This window comes from Canis lupus, chromosome 10, assembly GCF_011100685.1.
Source record: "Canis lupus familiaris isolate Mischka breed German Shepherd chromosome 10, alternate assembly UU_Cfam_GSD_1.0, whole genome shotgun sequence".
Classification (NCBI taxonomy): domain Eukaryota; kingdom Metazoa; phylum Chordata; class Mammalia; order Carnivora; family Canidae; genus Canis; species Canis lupus.
In genome coordinates, this window is record NC_049231.1 from 13,565,858 (window position 1) to 13,584,850 (window position 18,993).

At 37.6% G+C, this 18,993-nt stretch overlaps 1 protein-coding gene and 1 pseudogene across 1 annotated transcript in view; one reads left to right on the plus strand and one right to left on the minus strand.

The window, feature by feature from the left end:
- The window catches only part of ZFC3H1 (zinc finger C3H1-type containing), a 57,255-nt gene that overhangs the window by 37,493 nt on the left and 769 nt on the right, over positions 1-18,993 (minus strand). The window contains exons 2-5 of the mRNA XM_038550017.1: positions 12,818-13,234; positions 4,831-4,895; positions 1,049-1,247; positions 586-809 (exon numbers count right to left, since the gene is read on the minus strand). Of these exons, the coding sequence (XP_038405945.1) occupies positions 586-809; positions 1,049-1,247; positions 4,831-4,895; positions 12,818-13,234 (905 nt within the window). The remainder of the gene's footprint in view (positions 1-585; positions 810-1,048; positions 1,248-4,830; positions 4,896-12,817; positions 13,235-18,993) is intronic.
- On the plus strand, positions 3,457-3,817 carry LOC100684767 (annotated as a pseudogene).

Below are 18,993 nucleotides of genomic sequence, written 5' to 3' on the forward strand. Positions count from 1 at the left end.
TCACAAGTATAATTTCAAATATACCACTAAATTAATATTAAATCTCCAGTTTACTGCCTGACACCATCCATAAAAAATAATGACAATCATTATCAATGACTTTACTTAGTAAAGGTTCACAAATGCTAAGTAACTAAAGTAGCCACAGAACCAAGGCTATTAGGATTCAACATTCTTTAAAATAATCCATACCAATTGGTCATGATACACTTTCAATTCTGCAAAACTAAACAAATGTTTAAAAAAAACTAAACGAAATTCTGCCTATAATATGCTTAGGGTATGGCCATTTTTAGTATAAATCCTCACAAGTTAGTAATCCTACTTTCTTCTAAATAGAGAAAGATAAAAAAATCAAAAGCAGACTTTGCTAACCATAATTTTTGGCTTTCATTTCTTCTATTTCTAATATCCACAACTATAGGAAACTCATTCTCAAATTAAAACCAACCTTCCCTTCTCTCCCAAAGTTATAACAAGTTCTATCAAACACAAGAACTCTATACTTTTTCTTAGCTGACTGAATTTATGAAGTAGGACAATAAGGACCCTTAAATTTGAATAATATTTTGATTTTATCTTTACCTTACTTCTTGATCTCCTCTTTCCACCAACCAATTTCATGAATCGATTGTACTGCTCTTCCTGATTTGAGAGATCTCGAATTTTTCTGATTTCTTCTTCTCTTTTCCTTCTCTCTTCTTCTTCAGCTTGTTTCCGCTGATCCTCTTCTTTCTGTCTTTCCTGTTCTTTTTGTTGTTGTAGCTTCTTCCATGCCTTTGTTTGCTGCTTCCTTAATGCTTGTTTAGCTTTAAATAAAAATACAGAAACATCAGTATCCATTAGAGTTAGAATTTTCTAGATAAAACAAGAACTTTATAATTTATTTTCATTAACTATATAGCTGCTCATCCAAGTTCTGTTTATATAGAACTGTGTCCCCCATTCAGGGACCTATAATTCCCTAAACTCAAACTTTTCTGAATTAAAATCTTAAAACTATATTGATATATGAAGTCAGTTAAAATAATTTAACAGAAATGATCACCTGTAGTGCTAACTTTTTTGGCCGAATGTGTTTTTGTACTGGTTTTAACTTTTTGTTGTACACTTTTCGTTTTAGTCAACTTTTCTTTGCTTTCTTTCATCACCTGCTGTTCTTTTTGTTGCCATTTTTTACTGGCTGACTGAAGAGCCAAAAGACGAAGTTGTAGTTCAGACAGTTCCTCTTCATCTTCACCAAGTTTCTTTAAAAAAAAAAAAAAAAGTTGCAATTGTTTAGTTCTATTATTTGACCTTAAACATTTCACCAACCCAAACCTTTCCCAAGATCAGAATTTAGCATTAGTTGTAAAGCAAATATTTAAAAGGCAATTTAAGTCAAGCAGGGAACCTAAACTACTTACCACATCCCTACACCCTAATCCAGTCTCTATTATATACAGACAGAAAATCAATCTGTGGAAGGGGTGTGTGTGTGCAAGCTGAAGGGTTAGAGGGGGTGAGTATAACTGATGGAAAAGGATGATACAAAAAAGGAAAATTAAGGGTCAGAGATCAGCATTTAACTGAGTTTCCCAAATAAGAAAGTAAAAATCTTTGTTTTTTTAAATTTTATTTATTTGAGAGAGAGAGAGAGAGAGAGCGCACAAATAGGAGGCAGTGAGAGAGAAACAGGCTCCCTGCCAAGCAGGGGATCCAACATGGAGCTTGATCCCAGGACCCTGGGTATCATGACCTGAGCTGAAGGCAGACATTTACCCGCCTGAGCCAGCCAGTTGCCCCAGAAAATAAAAATCTGATGACAGTGAATCCAAGAAGAAATGGAAGCAGGAGAGGTCAAAAATGAAGAATGAAGCAGTTCCATAGTCATGTGATTTACCAGTCTTACAAGTAATACACAGAACAGGTACACTGAATGTCAAGACTGAAATTTGTGAACTTTAAAAAAAAATACACATTTTATAATTCTTTAAATGAGATTTACTTATATTTGAATATTACTTGTTCTAAAACTACAGATACTTACCTGAATATTTAAAATATTTTGAGGGGCACTTGGGTGGCTCAGCAGTTGAGGGTCTGCTTTTGGCTGGGGTTGTGATCCCCAGGTCCTGGGACCAAGTCCCACATCAGGCTCCCTGTAGGGAACCTGCTTCTCCCTCTGCCTATGTCTCTGCCTCTCTCTGTGTCTCCCATGAATAAATAAATAAAACCTTTTTATAAATAATTTATATATATATAAATATATATAATACATATTTTGAACACCCAAGACTTTTCTTTAGGGATGCTATAACAGAAAAATAGGTTAAGAGCAAATATTTGAAAGCTTTTTTCCAATTGAAATATTAATTTTTTCACTCTACCTTTTTAAAGATAATTTTAAAAATCTATTCTCTACATTTCAGTTAAAATTAGTTGAAAATGTGAGGCAAACTAACAAGCAAAGATTCTCAAATGGAGTAGATGGATTTGGTGGAGAGAAACATATTGGGACTCCTCTGGCCTCTCCATTCTTTGAAATTAAATGCAAAACTATCTATGTTTTTCCTTTATGTGTATGTATAAAGAAGGAGTGAAGCAAAAAATATTAAAACTCAAAAAAGGTTAAGGCCCACTTACCTAATAACTTCTACTTAGAGGTGAATTATAATCACATTTTGTCTATCTCTGATTAAACTATTTAACTCCTAAGCATAAAGAAAATATTGGGTCCCTCCTACTGGTTTCATTTTACTATGAACTATTTATTATAAATGTATAACTGAATTGTCTCTATGCATTTCAGTACTTCAGTTTATCCAAGCCAGGATATAGATACCCTTTCCACTGTTAGGAAATACACTGTTACAAATGAGTTGAAAAATTAACCTTTTTTTTTTTTAACTCTAAGTCACTTAAACATACCAAATTCTACTGCTTGGTCCTGACAGTCTAGAGCTGGGCTATCCAGTGTGGTGGCCATGAGCCCCATGTGGCTACTTAAATTTAAATTAACTAAAACTGAATAAGAAATTTCGTTCTTCAGCCACACTAATCACATTTCTAGTGCTTTAAAGCCACAAGTGGGGATCCCTGGGTGGCGCCTGCCTTTGGCTCAGGGCGCGATCCTGGAGACCCGGGATCGAATCCCACATCGGGCTCCTGGTGCATGGAGCCTGCTTCTCCCTCTGCCTGTGTCTCTGCCTCTCTCTCTCTCTCTCTCTCTCTCTCTGTCTATCATAAATAAATAAAGAAAAAAAATTTTAAAAATAAATAAATAAATAAAGCCACAAGTGATTAATAGCTACCATATTGGAAAATGCGAATAAATAACATTTCCATTATTGTAGAAAATTTTATTGGATAGTGCTGATCTAGAGTGTTTAAAATGAAGCTATCGTCACTTAAAAGTCTCTGATTACTTTCTGCAACTACTCCTTTTGGAATAAAACATAAAAGTTACTGATTCTGGCCTTCCGCCACTGGAGCATCGAGCAGCAGCAGCCGTCTGCAGCCATGGCTCTGCGCTACCCCATGGCCGTGGGCCTCAACAAGGGCCACAAGGTGACGAAGAACGTGAGCAAGCCGAGGCACAGCCGCCGCCACGGGCGCCTCACCAAGCACACCAAGTTTATGCGGGACATAATCCGGGTGGTGTGTGGCTTCGCCCGGTACGAGAGGCAAGCCATGGAGCTGCTCAAGGTGTCCAAGGACAAGCGCGCCCTCAAGTTCATCAAGAAGTGGGTCGGGATGCACATCCGCCAAGAGGAAGAGAGAGGAGCTGAGCAACGTGCTGGCGGCCATGAGGAAAGTGGCCGCCAAGAAGGACTGACCCCCTCCCTACCCCTGTAATAATAAAGCCTTCTCGGGGAAGAAAAAAAAAAAAGGTTACTGATTCTGTCATACAATTGTATGTTAACTTAAAGCAGCGACTTGGTCAGCCAAGAGCACTGAACTTCATTTAACTCCTTGCTCTGACACTTACTTACTTTAGGCGAGTCACTTAATCTACCCATATGAATCTTACATCATCTGGAAAACAGATAATGTCAGCTTAATTTATAAGGTTATTGTTGAGGATATTTAAAAAACACATACACATGCACATGCGTATGTATACATATGTATCTATTACATTATCAGTCTTAAATTCAGGATCATCTCTTTCCTAAAGCTTCTAGACTCCTTGCATCATTTTAATTTACTCATAAAAACTAACTGAAATCTTCAGAGAAGGAACTGAAGATATTTCAGATCTCTAATTCAACAAAGAAAAGGCTTGGGCTATTGAGAGCTCTTACATATTAAACGCAGTGCTTGGTGCTTCTGTACATTATCCTGCTGAACTTCACCACAATCCAGAGAACAGATGACACTGAACTCATTTTGTAGAAAAGAAAATAGAGGCAAGCAAAGGCAAAAAGCTTACACAAGATCACTGAGCTAGTAAGAGGAAGCTAGACCTGAATAGTAGTAGGTCGAGATCTAACTCCAAGGATTTCCCCCACGCGGGATAATCCCCCTAAAGCAGGAAAACAAAATCTCTGGGTAAAAATTAAAAGTTTCAAAAAACTAACAAACCAAAAGATCATCTGTGGATATGTATAAATAAAAACAAAACAAAACACTTCAATTACCAATTTAACTGAACCCAATGCAAAGATACTCCAGGACATCTCTCCAGATTTTACCTTTAAGGCTTATGTCCAAATGGAGGTAATGATGAAAGAAATGATGTAAAGAAAATAAGTGGAAACAAGAAGAATCTTCTTTCAAAAGAACAGAGCAATGCGGTATAAGAATCAGTCTTAGAGAGACACCCAATTCCAAAAAACAGTATCTTACCTTTTCAGAGAGAATGTCTGAGGCACTAATTCTTCTTGTTAAATTTTGTTCTTTATCTTCTAACCCTTTAAAATAAAACAGCATATTTTGAATACTAACACCAATTTAAAATAAAATGCTGTATATTTAGTAGTACTTATTTTAAGGGGTCTCTCATTTTCACAATCTCTGAACAAAAAGAGAAGAATGCTGTTAGAATGAAAATCTGACCAAACTTTTCATATTAGCCTCATTTCTGAAAGTTATAACGCAAAATGATTCAAAATATTAAGTTAAAACTGTATTTTGATAAAATGACTTATGAACTGAAAGTAATCATTCCATTAACAGAACTTACATTAAGCTGGCAGTACCTTATGAGCACAACATTATCTTAAAAACAAGTACGAACCACAAATTTCAAACTATAAATCTAACTTTACACAAAGTTTATAAAACCAGGTAATTGTTTAGTTCATCAACTATGTAGTTTGGCATTGTCCTACCACTGTTATGGGTCTCTACAATAAAATTATTTCATTTTTGACTCAATACTTCCAAGATGAAAATTGGTTTTGTGCAGTCATGTAGTGTTTTTATAATTATTATCTGGAATTCTAAACTGAGCTAAAGACAATCATCAGGATATAGATGGTAGTTAAAACCATATAATTAAGAACACCCCTGGAGAATGCAACACAGAGGACATCAACAGTTAAGAAATTTCAAAGGAAAACTATTTTTTTAAAAAAAGAAGAAAATCAGAAATTATAAAAAATTCCAGATATGTATAGTATTACCAAAACCCCAAAATTTCAAGTTTATGAAGAAACACATTACTGAATATAGTAGTTATGTCTACGCCCTATAGAATATTCTCAACATTGCGGCCTAACAGATCCTTTGAGAACATAAAACAAATTTTATCAGTCTTTGATCGAGCTCTCATAGCAATTTCATTCAGAGTAAAAAACAAAGGTTTTTTTTTTTTTTTTTTAATTTTATTTATTTGACAGAAAGAGAGCACAAGTAGGGAAGAGGGTCAGAGGGAGAAGCAGACTCTGTGCGCTAGGCAGGAAGCCCGATGTAGGGCTCAATCCCAGAACCCTGGGATCATGACCTGAGCCTAAGGCAGACGCTTAACCAACTGAGCCACCCAGGTGTCTCCACAACAAAGTTCTTATAAACCTCCACATGATCTATCCCAACCTATCACCTCTGACCTCTTCTCTCCTACTATTCAGCACCCCCACTCTCCTTTCTTTAGTGGCACAGGCCTCCTCCCTTTTATTCTCCAAATATGCCAGGTATCCTTCTGCCTTAACAGTAGTTATTTTAGTTCGCAGATTCTCAAACTTTACCAGGTACTAGAATCAACAAGAAGGCTTGTTAAATTTACAATGTTGGGCCCCATTTCCAGAGTTTCCAATTCAGTGTATCTAGGATAGGCCCTAGGCATTTGCATTTCTATCAAGTTCCTAGGTAATGCTGGTCCAAGGACCAAAGTTAGAAAATCATTGCTCTAGCTCTTTATTATCTGCCTAGAAAGCTCTTCCTTCAGATATTCACTTGGCTATTCCCTCACTGTCTTCAAAGACTTTAAATCTCACCTTCAAATTCAGGCCTCCCCTGATCACTTATTAATACTGCAACCCACAGTTACTATCCCCCTACTTAACCCTGCTATAATTTTTCCATAACTGTTATTTACTCATCATATTTATTTTTCCCCCTTCTAAAACACAAATCCATGAAGGCATAAATGACTGTCTATTTTGTTCATGGATATACTGCCAAGAACCTGGAATAAAGTGCTCAATTTCTGAATGAATGGAAGAATGAAATAAAAAATGATGGAAAATTAAAATTAATTTTGCAATTCCATCAAAATAACTCTGCCCTGATTAGTTTCAGTAAGGAATAGAAAAGCAGATTGCACTGGATTAAAAGGGAATGAGAGGTAAAGTGGAGAGAGTCAGCACAGGCTAGCCTTTCAAGAAGTCTGGATGAAAAGACAGGGGAGGAGAGAGTGATTACATTTTGGGAGGAAAACCCAAATATATTTATACCAAGAACCCCTTAAGAGAAAAGTGGTTAAAGATGAATCAAAGCAAACAACAGATGGAGTAAGGTCCCAAAGAAGATAGAAGTTAAGAGCCAGGAACACAGGTTAAAACAAGGTGGCCATAAACAAAAATGAAATGAAGTGAAAATCAATAAGGATGTAAGTTTACGATCAGAAAGTGAAAAGCATCTCCCTCTGCCTCTCCCTCTGTGTCTCCCATGAATAAATGAATAAAATCTTAAAAAAAAAAGAAAGTGAAAAGTTGAAACTTGAGTGAGATAACCTGAATAAAGTTGAACAAGGAATAAAGTTGAGTAAGAGGCAAATAAATAAATAAATAAAGGTTTAGGTTTAGAAGAGTTGTTGAAAGAAATGGAAAAGCAGCTGATCACCAACAACTTAAAAGCTTAATGGCAGAGCTGAGTCTTCCTCAAGGCTGAGGGCAGGGCTGCAGTGGGGGAGAGAGGATGCATATGAAGAAACTAATCAATACAATTTATTCAGATAAATTTTAGCTTTTTTTGGTTTTCCTCCAATTTCTCTTCCACACTGCTGCAAGTTACTTTTCTAAAACATACACCTGATAACATCATTTTCCTGTTTAAAAATATTTGCTGGCCCACCTGACGTTTAAAAAAATCTAAATTCCTTAGCCAAGACATTCAAGGCCCTCTGTAACCTGATTTCAACCTACCCTTTTATAAATTTATATGCAACTGTTCCCAGAAACATACCATTAATCCCACACTGCACTCATTTTAGATCAAACTCCATTATTCTTTAAAAGTTCTCTATGCTTTATCTGATCATTTGGTTCCTTCTTACTTCCCAAGTCAGAAAGACTCATTTTTTGAGACACATATCAAACATTTCCACTACTATGAAAACCTTCTAAACCCAGGTGGACATATTTGATCCTTCCCTGTATTACTGCAGGCTTTCATACATAACTCTTACTACACTCTGTGATAGTTACCTGCATGTATATATTTTTTTATCCTACGGAGTTATACTTTTCAAAACTGCCTGCCTGGAATCATTGTGCTAAAGTCTACTCAGGTGCCTGGCTGTGGCAAATGCAAAAGCAAACCCTCTCTTGGAAGTCCCATCTTTGTCCCAGGCCTCAAAAAATTACCACCAAAAAAATAAATAAGTAAAAAGAAACAAAAGTGAGCACTTTAAAAAACAAAAAGGAAAGAAGAGAAAAAGAAGAAAAAAAATCACTAAACTGTCAAGAAGAGGTACCAAAAATGGGAACCAGAAATGAGACCCATAAAAACGTCAGATATTAGAAATTAGCAAAGGAAAAAACAAACCAGAGCAAACCTATGGTTAACACACTTAAATAAAGATAAATTTGAAAAAAATAAGCAAAAAAATCTAAAAAGACCAAAGTAAGTTTAAAAATAAAATAAAAATGAAATAATAAAATAAAAACTGTAACTGACATTTAAAAGTCAATAGGTGAGTTTATTAAGGCAAATCAGACAAAGCTAAAGAGAGAATCCAGGAACTGAGAGACACATCAGAAGAAATTTTCCAGAATGTAGCACAGATTTACAAAGAGATGGAAACTTAAAAGAAATTAGAGAAATGGAAGATAAAGTGGGATCATTTGATTTAACAGATATACAAACTTCCAAAAAAGAAAGAGAATGGGAAAATATTTTAAGATAATGACAATTTTTCAGAATCAATGAAAACAAGAAGCACAAATCCCAAGCTGAATAAAAATAGCAATCAATTCATTATAGTTAAACTCCAGAATATTAAAGACAAAAAAAAAAAAAAAAAAAAAACGGTTTTTAAGGCAAGCAGAGAAAGATAAATTACCTTCAAATTAGAAACTATTAAGACTGATGGCTGACTTTTCAAAATCAATAATGGAAGCCAGAAAGTATCTTCAATATGTTGAGGATGTAATTAGCCAATCTAGAATTCCAAACCTAGAAAATTATCTTTAAAAAAGGGCAAAGAGGGGATGCCTGGGGAGAGGGGGGGGGGGGTGTCAGCTGTTGAGAGTCTGCCTTCAGCTCAGGGCGTGACTCAGGGTGTGACTCAGGGTGTGACTCAGGGCGTGACTCAGGGCATGATTCCTGGGATCTGGGATCAAGTCCCACATTGGGCTCCCGGCAAGGAGCCTGCTTCTCCTTCCGCCTGTGTCTGTCTCTCTCTGTGTCTCTCATAAATAAATAAACAAATCTTTTAAAGGGGGGGGGGGCAAAGAGTAATAAGTTTCCTATCCAGCAGACACATCCAAATTCTAAAAAATGTATATCGAGCATAAATGATTCTAGACAAAGAGTGAGCTAAGAAAGTGTTAAATATATGAGCAAAGCTTGGCAAATACTGGCTTTTTGTATGTGGAGAGGGTAAAGACCTTGATTAATTTTAAACATTGATAAGAATTCATGTTACAATTCCTAGAGGAACCAATATGAGACAAGAAACTTAATATCTAACTTCCAAACTTGTAAAAGGGAAAAAAATTGTATTGGGGGAAAAAAAAAACAAAAAGAGTCAAGAAAAAAAGAACAAAAAACCAAATATCAGTAATCATGAAAAATGCAAATGGACTATGTATTCTAGTAAAGGACAAAGACTGTCGACTAAGTTACAAAAGAAATCCAGTTCTTCCCAAGAACTGGGAAGCCCCGGTGGCTCAGCGGTTTAGCACCACCTGCAGCCCAGAGCATGATCCTGGAGACTCTGGATCGAGTCCCACGTCAGGCTCTCTGTATGATGCCTGCTTCTCCCTCTGCCTGTGTCTCTGCCTCTATGAATAAATAAAATCCTAAAAAAAAAAAAAAAAAAAAAGAAATCCAGTTCTATTCTAGGTACAATTGACATTTGAGGCATGAGAATATGGAAAGACTGAAAGAATAGAAAATGATATACAGGGATCCCTGGGTGGCGCAGCGGTTTAGTGCCTGCCTTTGGCCCAGGGCGCGATCCTGGAGACCCGGGATCGAATCCCACATCGGGCTCTCGGTGCATGGAGCCTGCTTCTCCCTCTGCCTATGTCTCTGCCTCTCTCTCTCTCTCTCTCTGTGTGACTATCATAAATAAATAAAAATTAAAAAAAAAATAAAAAAAAAAGAAAATGATATACAAGGTATATATACTTATCAAAAGAAAGGAAGTGTGACTATTAGCATAAAAGAAGTCTTTCAGGCGGAGCCATTACTAGAGATAAAGAAGGCTACTACATAATAAAGAGAATAAGGAGTCAATTTCTCAGCCTCAAGGTATTTGAAACAAAAACCATAAATCCACCACCACAGTGGCTGATTTTAACAAATCTCTCAATAACTAATCAAGCAGATCAAAAAATGAAGGAAGATGTGAACATAAAAAGCTTGATCCATACATTCCTTTCAAGCACACACGAAACAGTTATTAAAAAAATCACATACAATAAAGCAAGTCTCTACAAATAAATATGACAGTACCTACATTTTCATTCTTTCTTTAATATCTTATTCTGGGGCCCCTGGGTGGCTCAGTGGTTGAGCATCTGCCTTTGGCTCACTGGTGATCCTGAAGTCCTGGGATCGACTCCCGATTCAGGCTCCCTACAGGGAGTCTGCATCTCCCTGTGCCTATGTCTCTGCCTCTCTCATGAAATAAAATATTTAAAATACAATAATAGGGCAGCCCTGGTGGCGCAGCGGTTTAGCGCTGCCTGCAGCCTGGGGCGTGATCCTGGAGACCCCGGATCAGTCCCACGTCGGGCTCCCTGCATGGAGCCTGCTTCTCCCTCTACCTGTGTCTCTGCCTCTCTCTCTCTCTCTGTGTGTGTGTATCTCTATGAATAAATAAATGAAATCTTAAAAAAAAAAACAATAATATCTCATTCTGACAATATCTTATTCTGACAATATCTCATTCTGACAATATTAGGAATCAGTAACAAAAAATATTAAGAACCTTCATGTTTGCAAGTTAAGAAACACACTTCCAAATAGCCTATAAAGGTCAAAGAAAAACAAAAACTAGAAAATATTTAGAAATAAGTGGGAAAAAATTATATATCAAAAAGAGCTAAAGTAGAAATTTCATTACCTAAATTGATCTCAATAGAAGATCTGAAAACTAGTAAGTTTTAAAAACTATGGACTTATTTCTTGGGAAATTTAAAAACTTATAAATGCTACAAGTAATAGAAAAGTGAGACACTTTTTTTTTTTAGATTTTACTTTTTTGAGAGAGAAAAAGAGAGGGGGGAGGGGCAGAGGGAGTGGGAGAAGCAGGTCCTGACCTGCGCTGAAGGCAGATGCTTAACTGAATGAGCCACCCAGGCAACCCCCAAAAATGAGATTCTTAGGCACAATTTTTTATAAACTTTACAACTTACAGGAAATGGCGACATTACCTAAACCGCCTTAAACAGAAACAGAAAGCATGAACAATCAACAGTATAAAACCTTCCCTCAAAAGATTCCATTCAGGCCCAGATACTTCTACCAAATACCTACCAGACAACCTAGAAACAATTCAATCTTAATTTAGTCCTGAGAATAAAGAAGGAACCACTTCTCAACTCAATTTGAGCATATCATAACCTTATACTAGAACTTGGCAGGGAAAAAGAAAGGGAAAAAATTATAGGCTATAAAGTTCTAAATAAAACATTAGTAAATCATTATTTACGAAGACTTTTTAATTGCCCAAACTGGAAGAACCCAAATATCCCTCAAATGGAAATGGATAAACTGTACCATTATCCTACAAAGGCACATTCAGCAACAAGAATGAAATAATCATATACACAAACACATTGATGAATCTCAAACACACTATGCCACTTAACTGAAAGAAGCTAGATGCAAAAGGCAATATACTGCATGATTCCACTTATATGACATTCTGGAGAGAGCCGAACTATAGAAAACGGTAGTTACCTGCTGGACTGAAAGTTGGGGGAGGAGCATGAGAGACTGTGAGAGTTGAGGAGAAACTGTTTTGTATCTTATTTTTTTGTTTGTTTGTTTAGTTTTGTATCTTAATTGTGGTGCCTGGCAATGGTTACCCAACTGCCTGCATTTGTCAAAACTTAAAGAGCTATACCCTAAAAAGGGTAAATTTTACTGCATATTAAGTTATTCCTTCATAAAAAGACCAAAAAGGAAAAAATTAACAAATCAAATCCATGATGTACAAAAATGACATATCATGAACTGGCTGGATTTATCCCAAATATTAAAGAGTGGTTTAACACTATAAAATTAATTAATATAATCCATTACACTAATAAAGGAGAAAAATGTTCTTCTCAATAATGAAGGAAAAAGTGTTATAAACTTCAACATCCATTCATGCTGACAACTCAAACAAGGAATTGGGGGAAAAAAACTTTTTACCCAATATAGGAAACCTCCAAAAGAAGCTAACATCATGTTAAAAACAAACATCCAAAAGTACTCCTTAAGTTAGGAAACAGAGATGTCCACTGATAGACTTATGTTAAAAATTGCATTACAAGTCCCAACCAGGGGCAGCCCCGGTGGCTCAGCGGTTTAGCGCCACCTTCAGCCTGGGGTGTGATCCTGGAGACCCGGGATCGAGTCCCACCATCAGGCTCCCTGCATGGAGCCTGCTTCTCCCTCTGCCTGTGTCTCTGCCTCTCTCTCTCTCTCTCTCTGTCTCTTATGAATAAATAAATAAAATCTTTTAAAATTAAAAAAAAAAAAAAAAATAAGTCCCAACCAGCAGATAAGGCCAAAAAAGAAAGGTCAGAATGAGGGGGGGAGAGGGGAAAAAAAAGGTCAGAATGAAACTAAACCTATCATTATTGAATAATATGCCTATGTAGAGAGTGCAAAAAGAATTCACAGAGAAATATTAAAATCATGTCAATGAAGCGCACCACCAAAAAAAACAGTTACCCCACAGCGAATGAAGAATCATCTTAGTGCTAATTGAAAATCTTAATTCCATTACCTTGACTAGGTTCAGTAGTGTCAGATTTCAGGGAGAGCTGTTTTGTTCCATCTTTAACTTTTTTCAACCGGTTCTTATCCCCTGGTAAAGTCAATTTTTGCCTGAGTGGTTTCAATTCAAATGCCTGAAAAGTTTTGACCTGTGTTTTTTCCTCGGGAGCTACTTCTTTACTTGGGTCCTTTGTAATACTGACGTTATCAGTGCTTGTTTGGTCCTCAAAGTTCAAAGTTTTAGGATCTTCCTGCACATTCTCTTCTTTGCTACTCAAAGCTAGTTTTTCATCCTTATTGATGCATTCTAGTTCCAACTGTATTTGCTTATACTTCAAAAGTAAGTCTTCAAAAGTTTCTTCCCCACAGTTTTCACTTTTTGACGAATAATTTTGTTTTCTTGATGGAGATCTTCCAAAACTTTTGGCTGAACAGCACATTAAGGAAACCAGTTTCCAAAATTTTTCCAGTAAGTTTAACAAAAACACGTTGTTATAAATTGTCTCCCCTTTAACTTTTCAAAAAAAAAGGTGAATTAGTATTTTAAATTACATTTAACATATGTGCTAATGCCCACTTTCATAATGTGCCCATGTTTCAAATTTAACCAGTAACCATACAAAATAGTCCATTTAGAAAATCACTGGTGTCAGTTATTTTCCCCACAGTACCTCTAGGTATCCCACCTACTTAGGTTATATCAGCATGCCTTCTGTAGTAATCAGAAAAGCCACAATAAGCTGGATGTTAAAGATTCCTTTCTGAAGGAAGAGAGGAGAAACCAAATAGTTTGTCACAGATGTGGATAATTTACACTTCCGATAGGAGGAAACATTTCTTCTTTTTAATTAGTTTCTAACCATGTCTCAGATTAAAAACAAACAAACAAACAAAAAAAACCAAGGAGATAAAGAACACTGACAACTACTAGTTAAAACTAGTTTATAAACAGGAAGCATTTTCTTAAAAATCTAATACATAACAATCTTACTATCTAACATCTGCACAACTAAGACAAGGAAGACAATTATGTTACAAAAAGAATAAAACCTTCTATAGTATTCAAAATGTATCTTATAAACTCATTTGTCTCTGAAGATAAGAATAACTCTACCAAAAAAATTTTTTCCTAACACAGTGATACATAGAACATGTAAATGGCTTGGAAATGGCTACAAAATTCCAAACTATAATTTTTACTCAAAATAATTCACACAGGTAAAAAGTGTTACACCCCACTTCTCCAGCCTAGAAATTAACAAGATTTAAAGACAAGCACTTTAAGGGGGTTTTAATACAGTATGTCATTTACAGATCATTTCAACTGGCTAGGATGTAACACTATAGTCCCCTAAAGATGGAAACTGTAATGTTTAACAACTTACAGGAGAATCAATCTCCACGTATTTTTAAATTTCCCTAATGACCAATACAAGAATGAAAATCACCACCAATTTTTTTTTTTACTACCAATAATTTTAGAAACTAAACCAGCATTACAACTCAAAATCTGAACTGTTTTAGTAAATCTTTGGTTTTGTGATCTAAGCTCTTCAGACCCAAGGTTCTTGAAATACTAGTTTCTCATAACCTGTCTTCTTCTTTGACCAATCTGCCATAAGCTGGCTGAGTTGGTTTATCCATCATGTTTTCAAACTTTATTTTACCTGGCCTCTCTGCAGCTTTGGACACTGCAAACCACTCTTCTTGGCTTCCCTAACTACACTGTCCTGATTTCCCTACCTTCTTTTCCCCTCTATGTCTTCGTGACCTAACTCCTGCAATAATGGTGCTTTCCAGTAAGCTCTATTTAGCATCTTTCACTTTTCCTTTTGAACATTCTAATGCACTACTGTATGTATACGTAATACAAGAGAGAAGGTCTGGCTTCATGATAAATATTTGGGGTTTTATCTTCCACAAGCCAGCCCCTATTCTGTTGCTGGACTAATCTTTCTAGAACACAAATCTGATCAGATCTGTCCCCTTGTTTAAATCTCATTAAGAACGGAGTTCAAAGGACACCTGGGTGGCTCAGTGGCTGAGTGTCTGCCTTTGGCTAAGGTCGTGATCCCAGGGTCCTGGGATGGAGTCCCACATCAGGCTCCTGGTGAGGCACCAGCTTCCCCCTCTACCTATGTCTCTGCCTCTGTGTGTCTCTCATGAATAAATACATAAAATTTTTTTTAAAAAGAGTTCAAAATACTTACAATGGTATATAAAGCCTTCATGATCTGACCTGTACTTCCTTTCCAATCTTACAATTTCCTTGTTCATCACAACGTACACATCGTTTTGTAGTTAGGTTTCTCTGTTCTTCAAACTGACCCCAATTCAAAACTGAAATGTCACCTATGTGAACCCAGAACGTTACTTGCTTCCTCTCCCACCATTATATACTCTTTGTACATATTCTCGAATTATCTGCAGCTACACCTTACTTTTCAATGGAGCCATCTAAAGATAAAACTGAAAAAATAAAGACAAAACTGAAGACCTTGGAAAGATTTGTAGAGGGAAAAGATTCAATACACTAACAACAGGAAAATGAGGAAAAGCAATTGAGTTACAACTATAATCTCTGTCAAGGCTAAATGAAATCTCCTATTTCTGTCTAATACAGGACAAAGATGACACCAACACTGAAAAGATTTAATTTTAAACTAGTTAAGATGCAATTTTTAACCGAAATGTTTTATAAAAAAAAGAACTGCTTTTCAACTGTAGGTGAAAATGAAATGACTTTCTACTGATGAGAGACACTGGCCTAATTATGTTAGCTCTCATCAGATTAGAAAGTTTAAAACAGCAGTCATCCAAAGGAAACATGCTAAGCGGGACTGATGAAATGTCTATCATTAAGAAAAATTTTAAATGAATGAAACTGAAAATAAGTGCCACATTAGAATCTGCTTATTATATTTCATTAAAGCTGCACCTACCATGCCTTGATCATTACATAAAAATGTTAAAAAACAAAACAAAACAAAACACTTGTACTCCTGCTACTTCACTTCTAGATGATGAAAATGAGCCACAGTACATTCCCTATTCTTTCTTTATCCTTTTTTTTTTTTTTTTTTTGGAAACTCTACCCCCAACATGAGGCTTGAACTTACAATCTCAAGATCAAAGGTCACATGCTCTACTGACTGAGCCAGCCAGGTGCCCCAACACCCTAAGTCTTTTTTATTTTTTATTTTTATTTTTTTTTTATTTATTTATTCATGATAGTCACAGAGAGAGAGAGAGAGAGAGAGAGAGAGAGAGAGAGAGGCAGAGACACAGGCCGAGGCAGAAGCAGGCTCCATGCACCGGGAGCCCGACGTGGGATTCGATCCCGGGTCTCCAGGATCGCGCCCTGGGCCAAAGGCAGGCGCCAAACCGCTGCGCCACCCAGGGATCCCCCTAAGTCTTTTTGAATGTAATTATTTATAAAATAAAAATGTCATTACTCTAAGTGCACAGTGGATATATGAATAAACCTGAATATAATCTTGGTATTAAGGAACCTGAATGAATAAAATTTTGTATTACAAAGTTTGTTCACATTATATAAAAGTAGCTGAACACTATGTTTTCCTTCACAAAATCTTACAAAGAATACCACCTCTAGGATGGATTAATGATACTTCACGAGGAAAACAATGAGCAGAAGATCAAAACAAGCATCCTTTTCCTTAAGTGCAGCATCTGTGAAAAGAAAAACAGCAATACAGCTCATTTCTGCTAAATTACTACAGAAATCAGACTTGATATATTCCTGTAATTTTTTCCACACTGTATGCTTGTTTCTAATAAAAACATATAAGCTAAATAATAAAGGTATAAATTATATAAATAAAGGCCAAAGTGGTATTGAAAGATTGGACAGAAAAAAGGCAAGGGCAGGAGCTGGGCAAGCCCCCTCATCACCACCTTCTCTAACACAGTTTAAATGAAGAAAAAGCTCTGTGCCCCCACAGTACTTTTTACACATCTCAATAAGAACTTTTTACATTAAAACTCTATTTATTCACATCGGTCTCTCCAACACAAATTCTAAGTTTCCTCTTTTGCATTCTTAAAAAACACACATGTAGGGCAGCCCAGGTGGCGCAGCAGTTTGGTGCCACCTGCGGCCTGGGGTGTGATCCTGGAGACCTGGGATCAAGTCCCGCATCGGGCTCCCTACATGGAGCCTGCTTCTCCCTCTGCCTGTGTCTCTGCCTCTCTCTCTATGTCTCTCATGAATAAATAAAAATAAAAAATAAAAAATAAAAAAAAACACACATGTATGTGCTTTAACAGCCTGTTTTTAGATTCAGAATCAACAACTAACAAAAACTTCCTTAAAAAGTTATCTTGGGGGCAGCCTGGGTGGCTCAGTGGTTTAGCGCCGCCTTCGGCCCAGGGCATGATCCTGGGGACCCGGGATGGAGTCCTATGGTGGGCTCCCTGCATGGGGCCTGCTTCTCTGCCTGTCTCTGCCTTTCTCCTTGTGTCTCTCATGAATAAATATATAAAATCTTTAAAAAAAAAAAAGTTATCTTGGGCACAGTTTTTCTTTCCTTTTTTTTGAAAGAACATCTTCTATCTTTTTTAAAAGTCAAATCCTTCTATGATTTTCTTTGAAACAATCCTAGGTGCTCCTCGCCTAACTTGTGGTTGCAGAATCAAGTGTTTTCAGGGCCTTAGCCCCAGAAGCTGCTGTGTACCTAGATTCTTATTTCTTGCCCCTTTACATGCTGACATCTGGGAAAGACCATTTGATCTTGAGAATTCTACAAAAACACCCTTGAGGGTCTTCCAAACAAACGTCATCACGTGTAAGTTTCATATAGAATGCGTTAAAAAAAAAAAAAATCATTGTACCGTAGCAACTACAACCGGTGATCACTGCAGGTGGCAAATCATCTTTATGCAGTCATCACGAAGACCTAGTTCTACAAACCCATCATAAGCTAGCAAACCTTCAGGTGGCTGACGCCCCAATATAAACCTTCAGTAAGCTCAAGAATCTTAAAGATAATGGGATCTGAGGGAACAACAAATCAGGTATTTTGCTATTTTCCACCTCCCCATAATCTCCACCGTCTCACACGCACACCGCATGGCGTTCAATACGCTAAAATCAGAACACTGTCTTTCTCTCTCTAACCTACATGGGTCAGCGCTGGGTCATAGAAGGTCCCAAAACTTTCGTGTATGTGCTGCCGGGGCGGGCACAAAAGCACAGAATGCCCCACAACGAAACATAGGAAGAGGAGTCGTCGTTTTAACAGAGAGTCGCTTGAATGCACCACCTGTGACTTGGACTTGCACGCAACCCCCCCCCCCCGCCCCCACTTAAAAAAAAAAAAAAAAAAAAGGCCGCGTGTGTAAGAACAGGCCGAGAAGAACCTTAAAGGGCGGAACCGTGCAGGATGGAACCTCACAATTTTCCACGTCAAGGTTCGATACGGTGCAAGCAACCGGATCAGGCCCTAAACTGTGCATCCCTTTTTATTTATTTATTTATTTATTTATTTTAATTCCCTCCTCCTCCCTGTAGCACTCGTAAGTCAACCTGGCACGCAGACAAAAGTTCCCGCCGCAGCGAGGGAGGGCGCATCAACCTGAGCTCAGGGCACCAGGGCTGCGGACCGACTAGGAGGAAATCTCGTTTCAGACTTCCCGGGGATCACTTTCGCCGGTTTGGCCCCCGAAGCGTGATACGTTAGCTTGCTTAATTAATTAATTAAAATAAAATAAAATAAAATAAAATAAAATAAAATAAAATAAAATAAAATAAAATAAAATAAAATAAAAGCAAATCCAGAGACACAATCCACTGCGCCGCGCGGCGACCCACCGAGGAGCCACCTGCTTGCTGGGAAGCGCAGGGATGGACAGAGGGACGGACAGAGGGATGGACCCAGGGACAAATGCAGGGACGGAGCCAGGAAGGGTCCCAGGGACGCACCCAGGGACGCACGCAGGGACGGACGCAGGGAGGACCCGGGTAAGGACCCAGGGCAGGACGCAGGGACGGACCCAGTGAGGGACGGAGGGACGGACCCAGGGATGGACGGAGGAACAGACAGAGGGATGGACCCAAGGACAAATGCAGAGACGGACGGAGGGATGGACCCGGGGAGGGGCCCAGGGACGGACGGACGGACGCAAGGAGGGACCCAGGGAGGGACGGAGGGACAGACGGGGGAA